General features: G+C 43.2%; 4 protein-coding genes and 1 pseudogene across 5 annotated transcripts; all 5 read right to left on the bottom strand.

Moving 5' to 3' along the window:
- Positions 1 to 575: 575 nt before the first annotated feature.
- Positions 576 to 3,654, bottom strand: LOC4347554 (ankyrin repeat domain-containing protein 2B). The gene is made up of 8 exons (XM_015756785.2): positions 3,406 to 3,654; positions 2,735 to 2,853; positions 2,412 to 2,621; positions 2,179 to 2,327; positions 1,930 to 2,101; positions 1,274 to 1,366; positions 1,028 to 1,167; positions 576 to 937 (listed from the first exon to the last, which is right to left on the bottom strand). Exons 1-8 carry the CDS (start codon positions 3,410 to 3,412, stop codon positions 838 to 840), a joined length of 990 nt encoding a protein of 329 aa, XP_015612271.1. The 5' UTR covers positions 3,413 to 3,654; the 3' UTR covers positions 576 to 837.
- A 3,360-nt stretch (positions 3,655 to 7,014) lies between these two features.
- On the bottom strand, positions 7,015 to 9,032 carry LOC4347553 (UPF0664 stress-induced protein C29B12.11c). Its single transcript, XM_015795730.3, has 5 exons — positions 8,685 to 9,032; positions 8,007 to 8,118; positions 7,810 to 7,881; positions 7,505 to 7,725; positions 7,015 to 7,417 (listed from the first exon to the last, which is right to left on the bottom strand). The coding sequence occupies exons 1-5, from the start codon at positions 8,792 to 8,794 to the stop codon at positions 7,312 to 7,314; spliced, it is 621 nt and encodes a 206-aa protein (XP_015651216.1). The 5' UTR covers positions 8,795 to 9,032; the 3' UTR covers positions 7,015 to 7,311.
- Positions 9,033 to 10,799: 1,767 nt separating this feature from the next.
- LOC4347552 (DNA repair RAD52-like protein 2, chloroplastic) lies at positions 10,800 to 13,958 on the bottom strand. Its single transcript, XM_015756893.2, has 4 exons — positions 13,613 to 13,958; positions 12,009 to 12,046; positions 11,430 to 11,521; positions 10,800 to 11,275 (listed from the first exon to the last, which is right to left on the bottom strand). Exons 1-4 carry the CDS (start codon positions 13,894 to 13,896, stop codon positions 11,129 to 11,131), a joined length of 561 nt encoding a protein of 186 aa, XP_015612379.1. The 5' UTR covers positions 13,897 to 13,958; the 3' UTR covers positions 10,800 to 11,128.
- Positions 13,959 to 16,008: 2,050 nt separating this feature from the next.
- On the bottom strand, positions 16,009 to 21,231 carry LOC4347551 (hsp70 nucleotide exchange factor FES1). Of its 2 annotated transcripts, XM_015756892.3 has the most exons (8): positions 20,881 to 21,231; positions 20,409 to 20,500; positions 18,689 to 18,839; positions 17,783 to 17,910; positions 17,432 to 17,590; positions 17,182 to 17,364; positions 16,511 to 16,711; positions 16,009 to 16,420 (listed from the first exon to the last, which is right to left on the bottom strand). In XM_015756892.3, the coding sequence occupies exons 1-8, from the start codon at positions 21,176 to 21,178 to the stop codon at positions 16,400 to 16,402; spliced, it is 1,233 nt and encodes a 410-aa protein (XP_015612378.1). In that variant the 5' UTR covers positions 21,179 to 21,231; the 3' UTR covers positions 16,009 to 16,399. The 2 variants fall into 2 exon arrangements, with proteins under 2 accessions (XP_015612378.1, XP_066160447.1); XM_066304350.1 differs by lacking the exons at positions 16,009 to 16,420; positions 16,511 to 16,711; positions 17,182 to 17,364; positions 17,432 to 17,590; positions 17,783 to 17,910 and adding an exon at positions 19,213 to 20,098 and having other exon boundaries at positions 18,704 to 18,839.
- A 2,309-nt stretch (positions 21,232 to 23,540) lies between these two features.
- On the bottom strand, positions 23,541 to 24,427 carry LOC107275390 (uncharacterized; annotated as a pseudogene).
- Positions 24,428 to 24,573: the final 146 nt, after the last annotated feature.

Here is a 24,573-nt window from a genome sequence, read left to right as displayed (position 1 = left end):
CCTAAAACTTGTACGGCTCTCCCCGGCCAATCTCAGTCAACAATTCAACATATGGATAAGCTCGTTTTGAGCAACAGTTGCATCCGCCCAAAATGGCAACATGGAAGAAAATAGAAGTGGATAGAAGAACTCCAATCCGACGACGAAGGCCCATGATCGTTTGTAATTAAGATATACTCCATTTTATCTCAGTTTTTAATTAGCATGTTTTCAAACTCTAAATTACACATTTCGTGTAAATTCTTCCTATATAGAATTACTTTAAAATATCAGATAAATCTATTTTCTAAATTTGTAACAGTTAGTAATATTCAATTAATCATGCAATATTAGTTTTTTTTCCATTTTTCGTGTAGCTTCGTCTAGGGTAAAAACAAACACCACCGAAGCGCTCGCTTCCCGCACTCTCCAGATCACCATGTTTTGTCACCTACCCGAGGTCGCATTGCCCACTTGATCGCGTGCATTGATCGGCCTCTCACCGTTCAAACACGGCACCAGCGACGGTGAGACACATGTACACCGGGGCAGTGCATCTCTTATCTATATAAACTACCAATCTGACACGAAAACGCTGAGAAAAACAGGAGCAACGTCTGCAACACCAGACTCAGCAACATAGGAATACAAAGGATGAAACGGAGTGATGCAGTGTAACGGGGAAGTGAAACAGATTACAAATCGGAGCACCAAACATAGCAACGATTCAACGAATGTACCACCACCACACCAAAACCAAAGCTAAAAGAGTCGATGATGATTTGGGTATGCAGTAAAAATCTGAACTGTAAAGCGACGAGCCGGTGATGATGAGCGTGAGATTTGGCATTGGTTTCTTTATAGGAAAGCGTCCATCTCGAGCACCTTGAGGACCTCATCCTGGTTGTTCAGCTTGGCCACCTCGATGGGGGTCTTCCCGTCCAGATTCTGGGGCGTGCTGGGGTCATCAATTTTCATCAAGTTAGGCACAAACTAGCAGGGCATCAAATCGACTCGGTTTTAGATGAAATAGCTGGTTTAAACTTACACAGCAGCGCCATGCTTCAGCAGAAGATCCACACATTCTTTCCGACCATATCCAGCAGCGTAATGCAGTGGGGTGTTCTTGTTCTTATCCAGTGCGTTTACAGCAGCACCTGCCTCCAGAAGGATCTCTGCGCATTTCAACTGAAAACAGACAAGTTCACCCAATTGGTTATTGCTACAAACATCCGTATTTAATCTGTGTTACGTGATTCATTTCTATTCTAAACCATTCAGCAGTTCCACATACCTCACCGTAACCACACGCAAAATGTAAGGCCCTTCTTCCCTCAGCGTCTTCTTCATCCATGTCTGCTCCATCCTCTAAAGCTTTCTTCAGACCCTGTTGAGTCATTATGTTGTATAAAGAAGTACTTGCAGCAAATGAGTAGTACAATGATTTAATATATTTCCTCAGGCTCAAACATAAATAAGAGATTGACATCAAGAGCGACCATATCTAGTGCAAAGATCAGGAACATTAAGAACGAAAAAGGGCAGCCAAATGAGAAACCTGCCCTGATTTAAACCCCGCGTATATCAGATTCAACAAACAGAAGTCATTTTTCTACGTAGCATTTGTGTAGAATTGGCACCAAATAAAGGCAAACGGTGTATGGATAATAAACACAATAAGCAGGTGGTCCACAAAGCTTTAAGAACAAGAAGCCAGGTTATGTTATAGAACTATCTAGGAAAAGCATGGTTTAGTCATATGCTTAGTTGGAGAAGCAAGCTTTGTTGTATAGTGATAGGTCGGGTAAACAACCTGCTACATTGATGGGCAGCATAGCTACACATAGTCGTGAAGACTAATACGGATAGATACCAGCACAAGTTTCAGATCAACTCAGAGCAAAGTAAAAACAGAAGTCACGTCCTATAGTTATTATCGAACTTCATTACCTCCGCATCGCCAACACTGGCAGTATGATGGACAATGGACTCATCATCATCTCCACCATCCTCTTCAGTTTCTTCAGGTCCAGACAATGTAGTGGAAGTAGCAGCATCTCCTGGAAAATTAATTGACATAGCCTGACCAATCTTTTGAAGAACTTCAGGGTCATTCCAGTACCTGAAATAAGTGAGGCAAACCATCTCAGCAAATTTAAAAGCCACAGTTATATCTAAATACTAGCATACAACACCTACTTCACCATAGCAGATGGACCACCACTCTCTATCTCATCAAGAATCCCCTTCAAAGAGGGATCTTCTTTAATACGGGACATCCGCTCTTCAAGCAGCTCCTTATGAGAAGGACTAGTCAAACTCTCGAGCATACTGGACATTCCAGGATCCTGTCATGCGTAGCAGAAAACTTGAAGCGAAGAAACATTCTGAAAATTTTTTCTGGTGATGACTCTGGAAACATAACATGATACCTGCATAAGAGTATTCCCAAGACGTTCTGCCATTGACATGAATTGAGGGTTTTGCATGACTTGTGTCATTGTTTCCATGTACTGCTGAGGATCCAATGCAGGGCCACCCTGTTCCCCGGTCACATGAGCACTCTTCTGCAGCTGCTCTGCCATCTGGGTGAACACAGGGTCGCTTGCAATCTGCTCTGCCATCTCCTTTATAGATGGATCCTGCACATCACATTACAGTTGTGTACGTAAGAATAGTACAGTTAAACATAAGTGATGCACAAAAAGAGAGCACATATCATGCTTTTAGCTGCGCGAAAAAAAAAAGAACTTACATTGAGCAAGTTGCTAAACTGAGAAAAATCAAAAGGATTGGGAAGGCCTGCATCAGGTGCCGGGGGAGCTCCCCTTTGCGAGCCAGAAGACCCCTCTGGTTTTGCATTTTTCTTCTGGTCTGAAAAAGGTAATTGGGCAGACAAAGAGGAGCTTATCAGAGGCTATAGAATAATTTATTCATTGCTTGATGCAAACTACTCGCATAAGCCAGATCACAAGCACTACTCAAGAGTTAAGAATCTTTACCAGTGAAGGACTTCGAATTGATTGATATGAAAAAAAATAAAAAGCTAATAATTCTTATAAAGCAGCAATACCCAAAGCTAGATCTTATAATATCAGCAGGTGAAGTTGAATTCCCTTCACCTAGACCTGTCCACACGCAAGTTAAATCTCACGACAGCAGCAAGGGAGATTCAATTTCCTTTCACCTCGACCTGTCACTCTAAATACTGTACACCATAAACTGCAAGATCGAAATCTCAATCTAGATAATCACTGGGAGGCGGACCTAACGATGCGGCTACGTGGGATTGGGGAGGGTGTTCACTAAACCCCAAATCAAACCCCCAACCCCCGAACGGATCTCCGATCTACTCACGAAAGCGACGCGCCGGAGAAGGACGACGAGGAGGGAGATCACCGAGACGAGAACAAATCATCATCATACCTTCCATCCGATCCGAACCTGGGGTGCTCGTCGGCCACGCACGCGCGTGTGGTGGGGACTGGGGAGAAGCCCCTACCTAAGGGCGAGAGGGGATCGGGAGAGGAGAGGAGGTCGCCCACGCCGTGGCTCGCCGGCGGTGGGCGGGTGGGGGGTGAAGGCTCGCCGCAGCCTCCGCCGGCGGCGACACGAGGGGATGGATGCGATGCGAGAGAGAGAGAGGAAAACCCTCGATGAGAACTTGGGAAGAAGAAGGAAGCAGGGGTGGCTGACTAGGATCAAATACGGGGGTGGGGGTGGAGTACTTTTTTATTATACGATCCAACCCTGTTTTAAATTACTAATTGCAAATTAAGTCCCTGATTCTGAATACGAATTCTTTACGGGGAAGGATGAAATTTGAAACGTTAAGGATTCTAAGAGTGCTTTTTATTTAGTTTCTTTTATTCTTGAGAAAATAGATACTAATTCCGTTTCATATTATAAGTCGCTTTGACTTTTTCTCGAGTTAAATTTCTTTGGATTTATAGAAACCTTAGTAACATCTACAACACTAAATAAGTTTTATTAGAAGTAACATTGAATATATTTTAATAGTATGCTTGTTTTGTGTTGAAAATATTACTATATTTTATATAAACTTGATCAAATTTTAAAAATTGATTAGAAGAAAAGTTAAAACGGCCTATAGTATAATACTATAGTATAACGAATAGAGTAATACTTAGTTGGTGATTGGCGCATATTTTTTTCTAACAAAATTATAGTAGGATCTTGTGTGGTTTATATGCGAATTCTTTACAGGGAAAATATGGCATTTGAAAACTTAAGGATTCTAGTGTCCTTTTTATTCTTTTTGTGCCTTGACTTGATAAAATAGATAAGAATCAGTTGGTGATTGGCATGGTTTTTTAAATGAAGTCGTAGAATCTTGTGTGGTTTTTGTTTGAAATCTCCACGGAGAAAGGGTGAAACTTAAAAACTTTAGATTCTAGTGCCCTTTTGTTTTTTTATTCCTTGAAAATTGATAAGAATTAGTTGGTGATTAGGATAGTGTTTTTTTAACCAAATTTTATAGATTCTTGCGAAGTTTACAGAATTATTCATACCTTCGTCTATTTGAGTCTGTTTCAAACTGTTGAGGGATGCATTTGCCGATTCCAAGTTACATATGGAGTGCAATGCATGGGTGGTCGATAGTTAAGGGATGCATTCGCCACGTTTAATCGAAAAAGAAATTAATACTCCCTCCGTTTCGAAATGTTTGACACCGTTGACTTTTTAGTACGTGTTTGACCATTCGTCTTATTCAAAAAAAATTTAAGTAATTATTTATTCTTTTCATATCATTTGATTCATTGTTAAATATACTTTCATGTACACATATAGTTTTACATATTTCACAATTTTTTTTGAATAAGACGAACGGTCAAATATGTGCTAAAAAGTCAACGGTGTCAAACATTTTGAAACGGAGGGAGTAGATTGGAAAGTAGGGGTGCCTATACAATTCTCCTTCTTGATCTATATGCATCTATCAATCTATCTTGTTGAGTGGGACTCCAAACAACCAGCTGCTGAACTGCCCACAAGAGCAAGTTGCATTGCGACGCGTTATAGAAAACCGGGTCCATCCTTTGCTGCATCATCGATCGATCACTCGTGATGCATCTGAAAAAAACTTTCCTCTGTTCATATGGCAGCAAACCGCTCAAGCTAGCAAAACCAAAACTGAAACTAGTTGTGACAGCAAACACAGAGATGGAACTGACTTATTGACAATATCAAAATTGCTAAAAATATCCTGTGTAGGACTAGCGCGATCGATCTCGTATAGCGGCGGCCGACTTGGTGCTAGTGCTTCTCCTGGGATATGTAAGGAGTCGCTATCACGTGGTAGTGTGTCTTTCTTTTCCCAGGTTATAGCTTTCGGACGGTAATCTTGTAATTTTTTCCGCTATGTTAATATGAAACCTCGCACTACCTCATGCGGGTTGTTTTTTTTTAAAAAAACTAAAACAGCTGAGGTTTCGTCTTGCACTCTGAATGTCCTTTTCATAGAGAGCTGTTCTTTTCCTCATTCTGCCAAAAAAAAAAAGAAAAGCTTTCAGCCAATCATGAGCTGTATCCGTCATACATAGAGATACTCTCAAGTCGGCTTTTCTTGCAGACAAAATTGTCTGATAAAGAAAAAGAAAAAGGAAAAAAGAAGATGCCTCTTTTTTCTTGCAGACAAAATTGTCTGATACTGTTGTTTTGTCTCGAGAGGTTGTCAACTGAACTGAAGTGGTGCTGTGTTTTTCTCCTGCTACTCAGTATTTGCTCCATGGATGATTGGTGCTGTTGCGAGCAGAAGAGCTGTCTCCTTCATACAGCCTCTCAACTACCAGCTTCATTCATTCATGATCATCTATAAGAACCTCATTACATGAAGTCATGGAGCAGGCAGAACTGAAGGTAAGATGGTTCCATTGTAAGTAGTAGATGCATTCATTCATCTACCACTACACATGTGAAAAACCTGGTTATGGTACAAAGAAACTTCTTGTAATTATATGATGGTTCTGAGCTTCTGAAGCTGAATGATGCAAATGCTACCCGCTTCAGCGAACTGAATGTGAAAGTAAGATAGTCAATGAGACAATGACACACTAACACCGAGATCACTTGTCAAGTTCACAACATTCCTTAGAAACGGTCAGTGTTTTTTTCCCTTGAAAAGAAAAGAAGAAATAGGCATCTAAATTCGTCTCGACAAGGACTTGATGGTCTGGATGCTGCTGCTTGCGGCTGTCTGTTTTCCTTTGTACCAGTCATATTGCTGCTATCCGTGCAGCCTGACAATGTGCAAGCAAGCAAATGGATGGAAGGAATCAGAATGCCAAAAGAAACTTCAGTATCGCCATGTGTTCAGGAACTTGTCAAGAAGATAGATTACCATCAAAGGCCTGGTGTTTATCATTTGCTCTTGTTGTTTTCAGAAATTCCAGTGTCAGCCCCACGTTTGCAGCTTTAAGCTGCAAGCCTGACATTTTCCATGTTGAGTCTCTGGCAGCTGGTGGCAATCCACTTTTGGTAGCACATAATGCCACAAGTGGACCAATGTGAATTGAATTAATCACGTATACATTATTTGTGGTGTTTATCAATCAAAGTTGTCATGGAACCTTGTCTGTATATATTTACAGACGACATTTTCCTTGCTTTTATTGAAAGCAAAATTTAGAGGAGTACACAACAGTCCTGTTGACGAAATCGATATAACTATAAGAACCCAGATTATTACATATTCAGATCCTGAAGACCTGCTGATTTGGATTCCTGAATGCCTGTAACTCTGCTTAAAAAACACATTTTATACAGACAGTGAGATCTTCCCTAAGAATTTTTCACATGCCATGCTGCCACATCCCCCAAAGCAAAAGCTAACAGAACAAGGTTAGCTTGGTTATTTATTGCACCTTGACAGAAGCCATTGCTCTTCAGAGTCTTGCAAGGAACATGAAAGTCAGGAAGGAAAAAAAAGCAAGTAATTCAGAAACACCCAACCTAACTTACCAACATTACTCATCTGTTTTCAGTCTCCCCTGTGACCAAAGAAAAAAGAATCCCTAACACAAGCAATAATCGTATTGTTTCTGTGATTTACAAGCTGGCACGAGCAATGATAATTCCATACACCATGGGATCAAATAAACCATTTTTTGCACCAAGTCCAGAGGACTACGGAATATGTACACCATTATTGAGATATGCAACTGAATATGGCATAAAAGATATACAATAGGTTTCTGGGCAACATGAAGCTTTCATTTCACACCCACGTAATAGCATGATACGCGACTAGAGGCCGAAATCCATATGTTCATAGGCTCGAACATATGGGTTCTTTGCAATCAGGTAAGAACACTAGTACGCATTGTCAGCCCGTCCGTGGTAGTTTCTCCTCCTCAGCTGTGACTCTGGCGCAGGCTGCTGAAGGAAAATCTTTGTAGGATCGTTCGGATCAACATACCTGTAGATAGTAGATCATGTGAGTTTTCTAGCAGGGCAAAAGCTAAACAGATGGCACACCAGGAAACTAGATAGGTTGAGCACTCACGCATGACGCATCATATCATCAACAGGAGTCTGAACAGCTTGTAGCGGGTCCACACGTGGCGCCATACTTGCGGCAGACTGGGCCTCAAACTGATTGTAGCGTCGCACAGATGCAACCAGGTTTAGGAAGAGAGGAACAAAGGTACCACAGCCACCCTCCTTGAACAAGATCTTGAAAGTGTGGGTCGAGTACAGGGCCCTGTTCTGGTTCTCTGGTACAACCTGCATTATAACCTCCAAGGTCAGTGCCGCACCAAATATGTCAAATTATATATCCATGTGTTCCCGTGATGCTCAAGTACTTACCGGCTCAACGAAACCCGATATGTTGTTGCAGTGAAATATTGGCTGATTGAATTTCTCACCATGCACATACAACTGCAAAGAGTTTGCCATGCAACACCATTTAGAATTTACTATCATGCAAAATGAAACCATCAAACAAATCATACCGACAAAATTTGACCAATTGCTCCTATCAGTTTCAGGCTGCCATTACTCACCAGGGGCATATCAAAAGCAAAGAAGTTCCCAACAGGCTTGCTGGCGACAAAGACCATCCTTATGTTTGACAGGTAAATTGTGCCCTTTGTTTTCGCATGACCACCAGGAGCTCTGAGGACAAGCATAGCAGCCACAAGAGAAGACTAATTAGCCCAAGCCCCAAAGCAGTGATTAATTTACAACGAAGATGAACTTTTCAAGACGGAACATAAACGTAACACTTGAATGTAATGAAAAAAAATGCATTCCTCGTGGTAATGAGATGGTGAATAATGCTCATTATTGTGACACTAAATCCCTAACTGTTTCCATAGTTGCTGTACTTCAGTAAGGAGATAACATTTTGTAATTTTCCAACCAAAGCAAGATTAAGCGTCCCGGTTTGTAACCTATCAACCCGTACAGATCAACAAAGTAACCGCCAATTAGACTCGATGCGAAGCTCAATTTCAGCGTTGAGTTCCACCCGGACAAAAATCATACAGCCCAATGCTCAATTTCGGCGCGCCAATATCACACCCGCTGTGCCTAACCTAATCCCCTAATTCCCCCCATCTAAGACACCACGATCCCTCGCCCGATCGCCATCGAAGCCCCAGCATCTCAATTCAATTCGCCTCGCCGCGGCAGAAACCGGAAAGGACACGCGGAGGAGGAGGAGGAGGGAGGGGACGTACGAGGGGATCTTGTCGACGTGGAACTCGACGCCGTCGCGGGCGAGGACGAACATCTCGCCGTAGAAGGGCACCAGCATCCCGTTCCCGAACAGCTGCGGGTTCTCCGCCATCTCCGGCCGCTCCCGCGCGCCTCTCCTCGCCGCCGGTGGATCGCCTCGCCGAGCGCGGTGGTGGATGGAGAAGACGAAGGCGAAGACGACGACGAACTCCGCGGATGGTCACGCGGTCTCTCTCGATCGATTCGATGCTTCTTCGACGAGAAGGTATTCGCGGTTGGGTCGGATCGGATCGGATCCGGTTCGATGCGGCTACGTGCCTATGTATGGCCGGTTTTGGGTGGGTTCGAGCGCGGGCGCATTCGGGCTCGTGGGTTTTATAGAAGTCTACGTGGCGAGTTGGTTTGCGTGGACGGTTGGTTGATGGTTCGGTTCGGGTTGTCCAGTGTGTTCCAGATGGGCCGAACAGAAGCTAGAAGGGTGAGTTCTTGAGCAGGTACAATAGTTCTACTTAGCAGGCTTAAAAAAAATTTATATCATTAAATTCATGAGAGAGAATCAAAGAGAGAGAATGAGAGCAAGGATAATAATATAGCACACTTCCTACTATTAGCCCATCTTAAAGCCAAAACATATATATAGTAATAGATTAGCTATAAGGTTTGCTACAATTTTTTTCTCCTCACTCTATCTCTCACTTATACATTTAATGTATTTGTCTTGGAATTTGTGATAAATAACTCTTGCATGAGAGCCAAAATTCCTAATTTTTCACTACCTCTCTCCTCCACCTAACTTTATAGTAAGCCTATAGCTCACTGAAACGGGCGACTTCTATCGCCCGCCGATACACACGATTCCGCGATAAAAAATTGGGCCACACCGAACCCCATCGATCCCGTGTGACTTTTTTCCCTACATCAGCTCTCACCTCTCCTGCTCTAGATCACTTTTTCCGTCCGCACAAATCGCCTACTCCTACTCCACATGAGCCCCACCGCCGTTCATCAGAGATTCGGAGTCAATTTCCACCGCCGTTGGAAACCACGTACGCCGCGAAGCTCCGCCACTGTTGCCAAATCAAAGCCCACGCACCTCATATATCATGTTCCTCTCATGCTGAACCATCAGATCGATGGTTGCTGCGCGCTAGATCGATGTTGTCCTTATGAAGAAGAAGAAGCCGTTGTTGCCATGCCATATCTCATGCCGCCTTGTGGCTGTTCTGTTGATTGAGCAAACAAGCAGCTAGAAGAAGTGGTTCTGAGTTCTGTTGTGTCAGTGGATTTGGGGATCTTTTTTTCTGTTTCTTTTTACATCTTCTCTCGATATATACCTGTTGTTTATTTACACAAAGTAGATGATTTTTTTAGGAGCGATGCAATTGTGATAAGATTTGGATCTTTCCATCAACACTTCACTAGCAGTAATTATCTAAAGACTAATCATTTTTTTACGAATTCTTGTTGATATCACAAGTTCACATCATACAGATGGCTACACAGATATAGTTTAGTTTTGATCATACACATTTATCTTGGCACACATAATTAATTATTTGATCACTGAGGTGCAGTCTATATATAAGAGCTAATCTATTGTACTAGTTGGCTTTAGTATTAGCTATAAAATATAAAGGTAAGTGAAGCTAGCTGCTGGCTATATTATTGACCTTGCTCTTATCAGGCTAGTCTATTCCCTCGCGAGCATTTTCTCAAACTACTTGATGACGTGTTTTGAAATAAAATTATATAATTTAAATTAGTTTATTTTCGTGTTAAATATAGTTAATAATCAATTGAGCCATGTATTGATTCGAACAAAGCCTCTTTACTGCTATTCTGGGCGTGTTTATGGTCAATTTTTAATTTTACTAAATTTTAGTAGCACAATTAAAGTTTGATAGGGTAAAACACCATTACCAACACAACTTCTGGAGCTTTCCACTCTCAAATCTCTACCAAATTTTGATAAGATTCTAACCCAAATAGCAAATGATTTAGTCACAGAGCTTGATAATCGTTTAATCAGCCATACGGAAAAACAATTAATAAAGCTTTTGTGTCACCAAAATTCGAGGATCAAGTTTGTGCGAAGAGATACAAGAAACAGCGAGTCGTAGTCAATTGTCGAAGCAACTTCATTATCATGACAACAAAAATATCCATCCGTGGACTCAAATACAAAAAACGGGTATAAACACAGCAACTATGCAACGGCACGATTTTAATGTTTCTTTTCCTATCTGACAAACTATGCTGGACGACATGGACTCAATACATTTAACAACTGAGGCAGCAACAAATTAAAGCTTTTCTTGTGTAAATATGCATCAGCAAAAGCTCGCCTTGTGCTACCAGCAAGGTGCGAAAATTCATCGCGGTTTTCCTACAAACTTTGTGACCACCAGATCCTCTGCAGAAATGAGCCTCAAAGCCATCCTCATCTCTATGGGATCTCGTCCTGGTGGTATAGGTAGAGGCCGAAACCAAACCGTGCGCAGGCTTTGCAGAACGCTGCTTCCTCCGCAGCCGCAACAGCATCGTCGTTACGGCCCTCGTGCACTGGTGCCGTGCCAGTAGCCTCTCTGTATGCCTACACTCACACACATACAGGGGTTATGCTGACCTGACATAAGGGCAGCTACAAAAACAAGATAGTACGAGTAGGTTGTTCTTTTCATGTATGTTGTGTTATGATCAACTATGTCATAGTATGTAGAATACTGCAGTGTAAAAAGATGAAATACCTCTCCGTCTGTTCCTCTCAGAATCACTCGATAAACCACGGTTACAGTTCCATTGTCAGAATAAATAACATTGCGAACTTCTCCACACCAACCTGAAAAAAGAATAGTTTCGTCACATTTCTTTGCATCTCCAGTGCATTCTGCAGTGGATGTTCCAATTTATGTACCACCTAAATACCTAATGTGGTAGTTCCTAGCTTCTGTTTAGCTATCTAACGAATCTTTATGCAGGGCTACAATCATAATAGCTCTATCCAACAAAATACACCTTATAATGTTTTATCAGATAAAACATACAGCTGTTACCAAGTACCATACCATCAAACTGTAACCAGCCATCTTTCAAGGTTCGTTTGTAGCAGGTCTGCAGGAACTGGTCGATTTACATGACATTGCTTAGTGTGAGATTTGTGAAGGCTGTGAACTAACAAAAACACATCCACTTTGGAACTAAAGTGTCATACAGAAATATCTGGGAGCGCCAAACTATAGTACAACCAACCAGCAACCAGCAGAAAAGAATGTTCTAATCAAAGGAAAGAAAGCACAAAGTAGTTTGTAATCTTAAAGAGACTTCACCTGGTGCATAAAAGCTCAGCATTCTATTGGCATGGTACCTGCAGAGTCAAATATTAACAATGATTACATTACACAAAAGGAAGCAATGAAACACGCAAACGCTTTCATGTCAAACCTGAAAAATAGGAAAGTAGTCATTGCAGAAGTCTTAGTTATGTCAGTACAATTTAGCATCATCGATTATTCTTGTGTGTTAGTGACGAAAATATCTTTGAATTTATACTGTTCCATTGCTAGTTTAATCCAGCATATGTAGCAACAACATTTCTTATCAAAAGAACAGAAGAAGTATTAGTTATTCCATAATTCCTTTACACATAGTTTTAAGGAGATCTGCAGACAGCTAGAGCCTAGGGGCACCACTCTCTCCCAACACCAGGGTAGGTCTCACAAGTAATTCATCCTTTAGTGACACTCTAGTTTCCGCTTTTTTTTAAAAAAAAAAAAATAGCTCGAAGGTAACTACTCCCTCCGTTTCACAATGTAAGTCATTCTAGCATTTTTCATATTCATATTGATGTTAATGAATCTAGACATATATATCTATCTAGATTCATTAACATCAATATGAATGTAGGAAATGTTAAAATGACTTACATTGTGAAACGGAGGAAATACTAACTATTTATGCATAAAGCATAAAGTTCTATCCCACAAAGATATGGCATTTTTATACCAACGAAACAAATGCCTTAGCTTCATTGAACCGACATAAGTGCATCGTTTAAAAAAAGACGGCATGATACTAAGAAGTTCTAATAATTCCCATATTCCAAAGTAACAGACCATTTCCTCTTTGTAGACTAGAAGAACCGTCTCCATTTGACCTTGTATTAAATGAGTAACTAAACAAATCCACACACCAAACATTTGACCATTGACTTTTCATAATATATTCTAAACAAAGATCGAAACAGGATAACACCACGTTACTCAAGCAACTCTCCCATCAAATGGATGTTCCAAACCTATAAACGAGCCAGCAAGAGCATAAACTGCTGGCTGTAGAACACCAACTATCTGAATATTAAAGCCTAGTTGTTTCGAAAAAAATGATAAAGCCTAGTTGTTTCAGAAAGAATCATAAAGCCTAGCCAATTAATCGCATAGCCTACTACCTTAAAGCCCATTTTTATTTGTAACAGACAAAGTCAGCCATTCTGGTAGGTGCAAACTGCAGAACAGGTGAATCTCACAATCATCCTAATATCCAGTGGACCCATACTCATCAATAGTTGATGAAACGTGCCCCCTGTTTGGCCCTTGGATGGTAGAGGTAGAACATTTTGTAATTAACACAAGGCAAAACCGATCGAATTGTTCGCGCCGGTGGAAAATTCATTAGCTATTGAAAGCAAAGCTAAATCTTCCATCCAATGCGATACGTGAAAAAATGGCACCACCTTTACTCCCAAATTCCTGAATTGCGACAATTGCTCCAGCAAAATCCCCAAAATGATTCATGTCGCGCATTCATTCACCCTATCAATTCGATAACTTCGCTGTGCCTAAATCCTATTGCAACATCAGCCGGATCATTCTGCAGCGCAAGAGCGGAACGGGCAGGAGAAGAGATCGAAGGGGGGATGGGGAGCAGCACTGACCAGGGGACGGTGTTGGTGTCGGGGTCGATGATCTTGTCGGGGACGCGCTTGTTGAGGTCCCGGAGGATCTCGACGAGCGGGCGCGTCATCCCGGTGGCCTTGTCGAGCGGCACCACGTAGTTGGTGGTCGGCACCCCCTTCCCGCCTCCGCCCCCCTCCATCTTCGCCACCACGGACGACGACGACCTCGACGCCCCCCGCCTACGCGCGCCCCACGCGGCCGCCACCCTCGCCGCGGGGACGAAGGGCGGCGCCGCCGGGCCCGACAGCCGGAGCGCCTCCATGCGAAATGCGCTCGGTGATCGGTGACGAGGTGAGAGGTGGTGGTGGTGGGTGGGGAGCGGGTGGAGGAAGAGGAGGAGGAGGAGGAGAGGAGCGGGATTTGAGGATGGCGAGGGGGAGAGGAGAGGGGATGCGTGCAGCGTGCGGGGGAGGGGACGAGGTAGCCAACCATCTACCCCTCGAGCATCCCAGCTATAATAGCCAGCTATAAACATATATTTAAAAAAGATAAAAAAGATGAAAGAGATAATCAGCAGTCTATCCATAGTTAGCTGTAACACGGACTATAAAACGTAATATATGTATAAGGTCATTCCTAACCCAATAAGTAGGATGATGTCCATAGCATTAAATAAGTTGCCATCTAGGATAAAAAGTGATGTGACAAGTAAATAAATGAGGAAAGAGAAGGAAACCATGTATTGCATGAGACATGGTTTCTACACAACATCCAAAACATCATGTGAGATAAGTAGCATTAAATTTAAGTAGAATAGTGGTGTTTGCATTGGAAGAGTAGTGTCTAGTACTAGTTTCTTGATGATGTGGAGTTTATGAAAACTATGTCTAGTGTGTTGGGTTGGGAATGGCCTAACAGGTGAGACCATGTATTAATAGTATATTAAGCAGCTATTATATGAATTGTCTATTAAATTGGCTATAAATGATTTGGAGATGATAGTTGGCTATACTATTAAACTTGCTCTAATGTCCCTACATTACAATATTACAATGTGCTTATTGTATCATTATAGTAATTGATGTATGGAATAATATAAAGGTGGAACCCACATGTAATGGTGTTGTCATCATGATAGAGGATATGAACCCTGTGAGATGGAGCCGACGAAAGCGAGAGGCTGCAGTGCACATGCGGCACATGGGTGGAACGGAACGGAGGATAGCGGGACGGTTACCTTGGTAACCAGGGCTTAACATTTTTATATTAATGATTTAAAATTTTAAAACTATTTTTTGAAATTAAAGTTATCCGGTTTTCTTTGTTAGAAACACATGACAAAACCTAGATACTCACAACGCATGTAAACTCACCCCTATGAATGTGTACACTATCCTCTGTGAGCACTTTCGAAAGACTGAGTTTTATATGTTGAGATTGATGAAACCACCACCCTTATGAGCACTTGGTATATCTTGAGATTAGCGAAGTCATTATCCTTATAAACACTTAAATATTTTGAGATTGACCAAGTAATCACGGACGTCTTGCTGTCGATGGGACAAGTGATATGTTGCCTATCACTAAAAGTATAATTAACCATAAATTTGAACACCGTGTTAAGTTTAGAATTTAAACTCGAGTAAACTAGTTTCACGAAAAAAAATAAACCAGTTGATATTCGTTTACTTTGTGAGAGAGAGTATCATTGATATACGTTTACTTTGTAAGAGATAGTTGGTGGATGGATTAGTTTCATTAGTGGTGAAGACTGAAGACACGATAACTTCGAATGTATAGGATCTCAATCCGTCCTCGGCGGTGGCACGGTGACGGTGAGCGCCGCTCTCCGATCATAACGGCCAAGCTGCAAAATTCCAGGACGCCAAGTTTGCTTCTTGGCTAGTGCGAATGCAATGGATAATCATGACGAAAACTGTGACCATTTCACGTGCAAATACGTAGGCGTTCAACGTTCGCTCTTCCAACTTCGTGGCTTCATTTCAAGGGCGAAAAGTAGACGTTCACGTGCTCAGGTTCCCAATATGAAAAAGGAAAAATTGAAACCATACCATTATAATTTTGTAAAATTTAAGATATGCAATCATGACCCACATGTTATTGACTCATGTGGATTCTACGTATTATTGAGATATCGATGGTATATCTCAAAATTTGTAAAATTATAATAGCATGGTTCCAAATTACCCTATGAAAAATGGTCTGAAATTTCGTCGCTGTTAAAACAAATAAATGCGACAAGCATGCGTTATATTTGTCCCTATGCGTGTGCTTATGCCAAAAAATGTTCCATGAGCAATCAAAACAAGTGGAGTAAGCAAGAGTATAGCAGGTTTAAATTTAATCTGTCTGTCAGCTCTATGATCTGGAAAGAGCTGAACAGTTAACTCGAGCAGAGTGCAAAACGAGGAAGGATTCTCAAGCCAGAAAACAGATGATCGACATCAACTTCCAGTACACGTGGATACATTCTCAAGAGGAAGACACAGCCACACAGGTGACTTAAGGGGAAAATTTGCTTCATTGCAGTGGTTAAAATATAGTGCAGGGAATGATGAATTAACCATAGGTAGCTTCAGGAAAAGAAGCCATACAGTTAATAATCCTAACCTACGATTACATCAAATCCTACAGACACTATGTCACCACCTGGCCGAAGATCCACAGATAAATATTCCATGACTCCATTTGATCCTCTGAGGATTCTGATCACTGCAAGAATGGCCCCAAACATCAACTATACTCCTGAAAAATTTAATGCCTCCATTGCATACTACATCCGTCGTTAATTCGTCCTAATATCATCACAATGCAGTCTTTGTGCCCTGCAGGTTATAACAGAAGAGAAGCTACGTTAGCTCAGGTAATCGCACCACCTCAATTACAGTAGCAACTGCGCGAGGTGATTTGTTTACCTCTTTGAGCTTGTCTTGGAACAGAATTTGGACTTCTCTCCGGAGGTCATCCACCTCCCCAGCATACTCTTTTTGCTCTTCTGATGGCAACTCCTCCAACTGCACGCCCAATCTGTACAGTACACTGCTGAGGTCACAGGACTCGAAATCTGTGGCTTCAGTGGATGAAAGCTTCAGTAGGCTCTTGATAGCCAACAAAACCTACATGACACGCAAAAACAGAGCAAGATCAATCGTTATGTTGTAACAGGCAAACTTTACAGCCCATTGTAATTTTTTGTCAATTGGAGTAAACATTACTCCCATCCTTGGACACAAGCAAACATTTCTAGACCTTTTTGTGCAGAACATCAGATTGAGTATATAATAGTAAAAGCTATGAAGGAAATGGCTGGTAAAATCCAAGCAAATAAGTAACTCATGGAAACTGAAAGAACAGATTCCAGACAGAAAGTTGTGTTGCTCATATGCATCTCTTGACATATGACAGAAGTCCTTATATGAGGAACAGCACACATTCCAGTACGGGCATATCAAATAAACCAAGAAATCAGCAAATTATTGCACATAAGCAGCAACAACTCTGATGACGAGTGAAGAATTTTGCTGCTAAGCAGTGCTAACCACAAGGAAGTACAGAACTGGAAGCAGTACAGAACCACAGATAATACCTTTTCTTGAAGGTCGAGGTCAAATCTTGACAGCATATCAACCAATGACTTAAGAAAAATACGGTCACTTAAGAAAGGAAGTCCTGAATTTCCAGAATTTAGCTGAAAATCTGCTAGATCTGTCACTAGAAACACTGCCTTCTTCTGAAGCCGAACGTCAACACTATTACTCGCCAATATGTGCTGCAAAAAGGGAAATGTCACAACTAAAACAAAAATGCTAATATTATCAAGACCAGGTTTTAACTACCTGCAACATTGCACTTCCATTTTCTGAATGAAATGCCTCCTGACCATTTATATTGTCTCTAACCAAAGCGGATATAGCATACAGCGCCTTTGTAGCTTCTTCTGCAGAAGTTGCATAGCCCATCTTCACTAATCTTGCCAAAGCTCCATAACCTAGGATCTGGCCAAGGATGAAACATCGAGTTTGATAACAATGATCAAAAGTGTGTTCAAGTTTCAACAAAGAGGAATCACTACTCCCTGAGCTTAACCACACAAGAGAAGTGACTATTAAAAGGTATATCCACTAAGGACACTGCATAAAGTTTATAAACAACAATGATGCAGATTCGACGAACAAACAAGAAGATACCTGATTTTGGACAAGGGCATTATTCTGACTGGCTTTACCCAGGACCCATGCAGAAGTGGTCCTTATTTCTTCATTTGCATTATTAAGATCTTGAATCACAGCAACGAGGCCTCCTAGTTTGTCAAGATCTGATAATAAACACAAGAAACATATATTTTAGAACATCACTATTCTAAGAACTGCATGCACAAATATAAGCCCTTGCTTCATCAAATGGAACAGAGTTTTGCATGTTGGCATGCACTTCCTTTTTATTTTGAATTTTTTTCATAAGTTGAATCATGTTCATTCATTAACAGGCTACCAGTGCCTTTTATCATCAAATTTAAGAACCATATGTTGGCATGCCATTTATTACTTTGAAAAATATATTCGCAAGTTGAAGTTGCATTGTTAAAAAAAAAAGAAAATGCTGCTGGCTTATCAGAAATACAAGCAAGCAACTTCAAGATTGGATTTGAGCATTGTATTAAAAAAGCATGGATTTTTTTTTTGGTGAAAACTAGTAACTATACACAGTCATTCAGTCACACATATGTGACGCTTGGGCTTGGAGTACCTCGGTAAATCACTATTAGGGTGTGTTTAGTTAACGCGAAAATTGGAAGTTTGGTTGAAATTGGAACGATGTGATGGAAAAGTTGGAAGTTTGTGTGTGTAGGAAAGTTTTGATATGATGGAAAAGTTGGAAGTTTGAAAAAAAAAGTTTGAAACTAAACTCGGCCTTAGTCTAAAACAATCGCTATGACAAGAAAAACTATAATATTACTGACACCTACATCTACAAGGCCAAAAGTTAGATTTTTCAATCTGAGGTACTTATAAAGTTATAAGAATATATTTTTCTTGATGTGCAGAGCACTGAGTCTGAGTGGATAGTATTCAGATGGACTAGAGCATGTTTACCATTAGCATTGTCAATGGGCTCAACGAGAATTAATAGTTCCTGCAGTGCACGCTGCCGATCCTCCAGTGAAATGGAAGAATTATTTAAGTCAGCAATTGCAATCTTCATTAAGTCAGCATCTGACGGCATCTTTAATTTCTCCATCAACTCCTGCAAGAAAAATTCAATGGGTTCAACACGGCCATGTCATGAAAACATTCTTACGCTTTGTCTTTCATCTATGCAGAGAAGGATCACCAGCAATTAGGAGCCCATATCATCCGGTTACATGAGTGTGATAAATTGTTCTATTTTTATTTGATCAATAACAGTGCAACGTAAGGCACGGATAAAATAAAAATTTACAAAATCTAACTGAGAGCATGTTATTGATTTGGGATACCTCCATGAATATCACTCTTATGACAGCATTGATGGCATAATAATGTAAGAAATAAGAGGTTTTTTACTGTCCTTGAGGTTGTGCAGTACCAAATCCTGACCATTGATCTGGCATCATCCAACGGTTAGAAATCATCCGTACCTCATGGTACTGCACCTCCTCATTGAAGTGGTATTATGGGTGGGAGGGTATTTATGTCCTTTACTGTTTCATGAGAGAGAAAAAACGTCGGGAGAGCACAGCAGCGGCGTGGCGGCTGGCTCGAGGGGGACGGCGGCGGGCGCCTGGACGCGTGACGGCGGCGGCGGGCTGGACGGCGGCGGTGGCGGCGGGACGCGTGGCGGCTGGAGGGGGCTGGACGCGGCGGGCTCGAGGGGGACGACGGCGAGCGGACGGACGCACGGCAGCGGCGGGACGCATGGCGGCTGGAGGGGGCTGGACGCGGCGAGCTCGAGGGGGGCGACAGCGAGCGGACGGACGCGCGGCGGCGGCGGGACGCGCGGCGGCTGGAGGGGGCTGGACGCGGCGGGCTCGAGGGGGACGGCGGCGGGCGGACGGACGCGCGGCGGCGGGGGCGGCTGGATGCACGGCGGCGGCGAGCGGCTGGATGCGGGACAGCGGTGGCTGGATGCGCGACGCCAGCGGCCGGCTGGATGCACGACGGCGGCGGCAGCCTCGATTGGCGACGACGACGACGGCGGGCTGGATGGGGGACGACGACGACGGCGACGACGACGGCGGGCTGGATGGGCGACGGCGGCGGAAGCCTCGATTGGCGACGACGACGGCCGGCTGGATGGGGGACGGCGGCGACGACGGCGGGCTGGATGGGCGACGGCGGCGGCAAGTGGCCGGCTGGATGCACGACGGCGGCGGCGGCCTCAATTGGCGACGACGACGGCGGGCTGGATGGGCAACGGCGGCGGCCGGCTGGATGCACGACGGCGACGATGACGACGACGACGGTGGGCTGGATGGGCACGGACGATGAAGAGAGTACACATGTTTTTTTAGTCCGATCATACCCCTGCTAAATCAACGGTTAGATTAGATTGGTACTTCATGATACCTCGTACCTCATGGTACCTCATAGTACCTCCTCAAGGATGGGAAAAATGCTCAAGAAATAAAGTTTGCTCAGTTGGCATCAGAACAATATGTGTTGGTAATCCAAACCACAGCAAGAACAGAAGCATGTTCCAATCTGCTGCTATAAGCTAGGGGTATGGCCAGTATTATAATAAGTTACAAAGAGCAGAAAGCGTCATAAGATAATGCATTGACAAACCAACGGCAACACAAAATCAGAGGATGGATCCTGAAGCAGTATTTTTCACCTTGATCTCCATTCGCCGCTTGAGCAGCTCATCTGCAGACAATTTCTGCACACCCTCTGCCTGTTCTTTCAACTTATCCGGATCAGAATTTCCTGCACCAACAAGGTAGAACTCAGCAAAATGCAGTCATGTCTCCAAAATTAACCAAACTTCATACTTCAGTAACAATAACAGCCTACTAGTTCCAACAGCTTAAGATTAAGACTACAGGTGGTCAAAGTGAGCATCACACAAACAAAACTATAATAAATTATCAATGTGCAGAATACTACTCCAGTAACTACCACTCATTCACTCTACTTCCAATTAACCCGAATCAAACCAATTTGTACACAGCTAGTTGCAATCATATTACTGGGCTGAAAATTCGCCAGCGCCACTGAAATCCGCTGCTTTCGCACTTCAAAATCTCAAAATCCCAAAGCGAATCTAAAGATTTAATCGCAGAATTTGGGATTCGGGCTGCACGTACCGATCGCCCACTGCAGCATGCTGTCGAGGGAGCCGAACCCACCCGCGAACTCGTCCTCCACCACCGACCCACCTCCCCTCGACTCCTCCCCGGAGACCAGCTCCCCCTCGTCCTTCCCCGTCGCCCACTGCCTCGCCGCCGACCGGTTCTCCACCCCGTCCCCCTCCGCCACCGCCGCCACCACCGCCGCCGCCGCGGAGGCCACCGGAAGGAGCAGAATAGCGGCGAGGACAACCACGGCGAGGAGGCGATGGGAGTTGGGTTGCCTCGAGCAGCGCGCCCTTGCTGCCATCGCCATGGCCACGAGAGGAGAGAGGAGCGAGGTGGAGAGGGAGAAGGTCTTCGAAATTCAAATTTTCGAGACTCCAGGGTGGCATCTGCATATATAGGTTTCTGGCCTTCTGGAGTGATCCCTAATTACAATTAAACCCTTACATAATGAGATATTTGGATTTAGGACCTCTATTAGTACCACGGCGTGAACATTATGTAAGGGTTCACAGAGTATAAGGGTGTTTTTGCATAAGTGCCACGGCGTGGGGCCCGCTGATTCGGTGTTTGGGCGTCTCCCATTGGACGAGTGACATCACATCACATCGACACGCTTCCTCGTGTGATCCGGGCGCGTCAGCCAAAGAGATCTGTACCGTCCGTTCGGCAATGGACGGATTTAGATGAATTGCTTTGCGTTGCGAGAGCAATAGCAGGCCCAGACCCGACTGGGCGGGCCCTAAATGGCTTTGCTTTGCGTTAGGCAGCAGGCTGTAACTGGGCGGGCCCTAAGTGGGCCCGTTTTATAGGGCCCAACCGTCAGCAAAACACAAACAAGAAAACGTCCCTCCAGATATTTCTTTTAAAAGAAATTATGTACGTGTTAGGAGCTGAACACGAGATTTTAGGGTTGAAACCACACATCCCTTGCCACTATACTGTCAAATGCATCTCGTAAAACACAAACACCAAACGTAAGCGCAACTTGGTCTTCGGTCAAGTGGCGGGCACAGATCTCGAGGCAGTAGTAGTCCTAGGCCGTGTTTAGGTTCAAAATTTTTTCGTCAAACTTTCAACTTTTCTGTTACATCAAATGTTTGGATAAATGCATGGAGCATTAAATGTGGAGGAAAAAAACCAATTACACAGTTTGCATGTAAATTGCGAGACGAATCTTTTAAGCCCAATTACGCCATGATTTGACAATGTAATATGATGCTACAGTAAATATTTGCTAATGACGGATTAATTAGGTTTAATAAATTCATCTCGTAGTTTACAGACGGAACCTGCAATTTGTTTTGTTATTAGTCTACGTTTAATAACTTCAAATGTGTGTCCGTATACTTAAAAAAATTTTGGCACACAAACTAAACACAGCCTAGAATGGTTGCGCTATTCTAGAATGAACATGTCCATTGATGCTTACATGCTACTATCTCAATTCTATTAGTGAAAATGGAGGGCCTTTGCCCTTTGCTTAAAAAAAATGGGTGGATGGTTTGGTGTTGTTTTTCTTTTCCATTTTTTTCTTTGAGGAAAACAATACTTGACATGTGGGATCAGAAAAAAAACCATAGGATTGATTTCTCCAATTCCTGATTTGGCGTGGAAGAATTCAGCGCCCAAACTTGTTTTTAGCTCTGGCTGGTTAAGCTTTGCAGAAATTGCTCCTTACTGCTTCCTCTGATTTATATTATAATTAATCGCTTTGATTCTTTTTTTTTTAAAAAAATTACGATATTTATAGAAAAACACAATAATATTTTCAAAAAAACATATTACCAAAATTTATTTAATATTACGAAACTAATTTGATGTTATAGATAATTGCTAACTTTTTAAAAACTTGCCAAAGCTAAAGAAGTTTAACTTAAAAAAAAAGTCAAAACGACTTATAATAGGATACAGTAAAGGTGGGAAGGGTTCACATTATTGACGAAACATGGACCGAATTTTTCAAAAATCGAGTTTATCGGTGGGTACCGAAAAAAAAACAGTATCGGTCGAATATTTCAGCCTTTTTTGAATTTGCATGCGTGACACTATGATCTTTGACTGTCTATATGATTCTTTGCACCTATCCTGGTCATTTGCGGATTATATATGTTACTTTTTTTTATACCAAATGCTCTAGATACAATCTACTTGATTTCATGCACAAATTGAGGCAAAATCTAACAAAGTTTGTCCAAAATTTTTTTATCTTCAATAAAATTCCGAGATTTCCGATAATCATGTTTATCGGTGCCCCCAATATTTTTTCATATCGATAATTCAAACCCAAACCTTATAATTTCTGTACTAGCTTAATTTTATCAGCACGTAGAGGAGTAATTTGTGAATATCAAGACAACCTATTGCTAATATGTACTATAACTTTTTGTTTCGAAGAATTAATTGCTAAATAAAATGGAGCATGGATCATTGATCATAATCGAAAACCTCCCCAAGAAGAGGAAGAAGTAATGATTATACTCCTGCAAAAGACTGACTTGTAAAGTTGTAATGCAGTATAGTATACTCCAGTACTTCCTCCGTTTCACAATGTAAGTCATTCTAACATTTCACATATGTATATTGATGTTAATGAATCTAAATAGATATATATGTCTAGATTCATTAATATAAATATGAATATGGGAAATGCTAAAATAACTTACATTATGAAACATGGAGTAATGACTAAAACGAACCCTACTCGGCTACTCCTCTTTCTGAAAGGCGTCGATGAGATTGTAGACGACGGTGGCGGCGAGGAGGATTCCAGTGCCGGAGCCAATGGCGCCGGTCATGTCGGCGAGGATGGTGAGAGCTCCGACGCAGAGGCCGCCGAGCGCGGCGGCTGTCGAGATGTAGCGGCTGAGGTGCGAGCGGAGAGCAGCGTCGCGCTCGCGCGCCCCGTGCAAGGCGAGGCGCTGCACCGAGAGCTGCCTCGCGACGTCCTGAGCCGACGACCTGGACACCTCCACCCAAGCCCCGGAGAAGAGCGTGCAGGACGCGAGGAGCGACGCGGCGTAGGCGGCGGCGTGGGATAGCCCCGCCGGCGGCGTGACGTAGTAGGCGACGCCGCCGACCGGGACGGGGATGGCGGCGTAACCGGTCTTCTTCCAGGTGCCGAGCAGGCTGCCGGCGAACCGGCTGTAGTGGAGAAGCTGCGACACCGTGTAGAGGCTGGAGACGGCGGCGGAGTGCAGCACAACTGGCATGGTGGAGGTGTAGAGCAGCTTGATCGGGAGGGCGAGCTGCCGTCCCCGCGCGTCCCTGGACCGCAGCGGCAGCATCACGCGGAAGCCCTCGAGGAAGACGGTGGCGAGGAGGACGACGCAGGTGGCCAGCAGGCCCATCACGTTCGGGAGGTGGCGGCGAACATGGCCGGTCGGAGGACGGCGTGGTGGATGGCGGCGATCCCCTCGAACTCCGGGCCCGCCCGCCCGGTGTCGACGGTCAGGGGGCTGAACACCTGCCACACCACCTTCTCGCAGGTGTTGGTGGCGGCGAGCAGGGAGATGGCGGACGCCCCGTGCAGGCCGTAGCCCTTGTCGAGGAGGTCGTCCAGGATGTTAGAGTATATGGTAGTTAGAGTCATATTAAGATAGGATTGATTTGTGTAGACTCTTTCCATAACTGTAATCCTTCTTTATCTCCTCTCCATGTACTCCTATATATACCAGTCTCCTGAGGCTCAATACAATGTGTCTA

The sequence above is a fragment of the Oryza sativa genome, chromosome 9, assembly GCF_034140825.1.
Source record: "Oryza sativa Japonica Group chromosome 9, ASM3414082v1".
Taxonomy (NCBI): domain Eukaryota; kingdom Viridiplantae; phylum Streptophyta; class Magnoliopsida; order Poales; family Poaceae; genus Oryza; species Oryza sativa.
This window is presented reverse-complemented; position numbering and strand designations above follow the sequence as displayed.

Coding starts and splice junctions, on each gene's coding strand:
- LOC4347552 (XM_015756893.2), bottom strand. CDS start 13,896: ATGGAGGCGCTCCGGCTGTCGGGCCCGGCGGCGCCGCCCTTCGTCCCC. Junction 11,522..12,008: donor GCTGAGCTTTTATGCACCAG/GTGAAGTCTCTT, acceptor TTCTTTTTTCAG/GTTGGTGTGGAGAAGTTCGC. Junction 11,276..11,429: donor TGAGAGGAACAGACGGAGAG/GTATTTCATCTT, acceptor GTGTGAGTGTAG/GCATACAGAGAGGCTACTGG.
- LOC4347553 (XM_015795730.3), bottom strand. CDS start 8,794: ATGGCGGAGAACCCGCAGCTGTTCGGGAACGGGATGCTGGTGCCCTTC. Junction 8,119..8,684: donor CACGTCGACAAGATCCCCTC/GTACGTCCCCTC, acceptor GCTTGTCCTCAG/AGCTCCTGGTGGTCATGCGA. Junction 7,418..7,504: donor GATGATATGATGCGTCATGC/GTGAGTGCTCAA, acceptor TACTATCTACAG/GTATGTTGATCCGAACGATC.
- LOC4347551 (XM_066304350.1), bottom strand. CDS start 21,178: ATGGCGATGGCAGCAAGGGCGCGCTGCTCGAGGCAACCCAACTCCCAT. Junction 20,501..20,880: donor CATGCTGCAGTGGGCGATCG/GTACGTGCAGCC, acceptor TTGTTGGTGCAG/GAAATTCTGATCCGGATAAG. Junction 20,099..20,408: donor AGCGGCGAATGGAGATCAAG/GTGAAAAATACT, acceptor TTGATTTAGCAG/GGGTATGATCGGACTAAAAA.
- LOC4347554 (XM_015756785.2), bottom strand. Junction 2,328..2,411: donor TTGGGAATACTCTTATGCAG/GTATCATGTTAT, acceptor TACGCATGACAG/GATCCTGGAATGTCCAGTAT. Junction 938..1,027: donor CTGAAGCATGGCGCTGCTGT/GTAAGTTTAAAC, acceptor TGATGACCCCAG/CACGCCCCAGAATCTGGACG.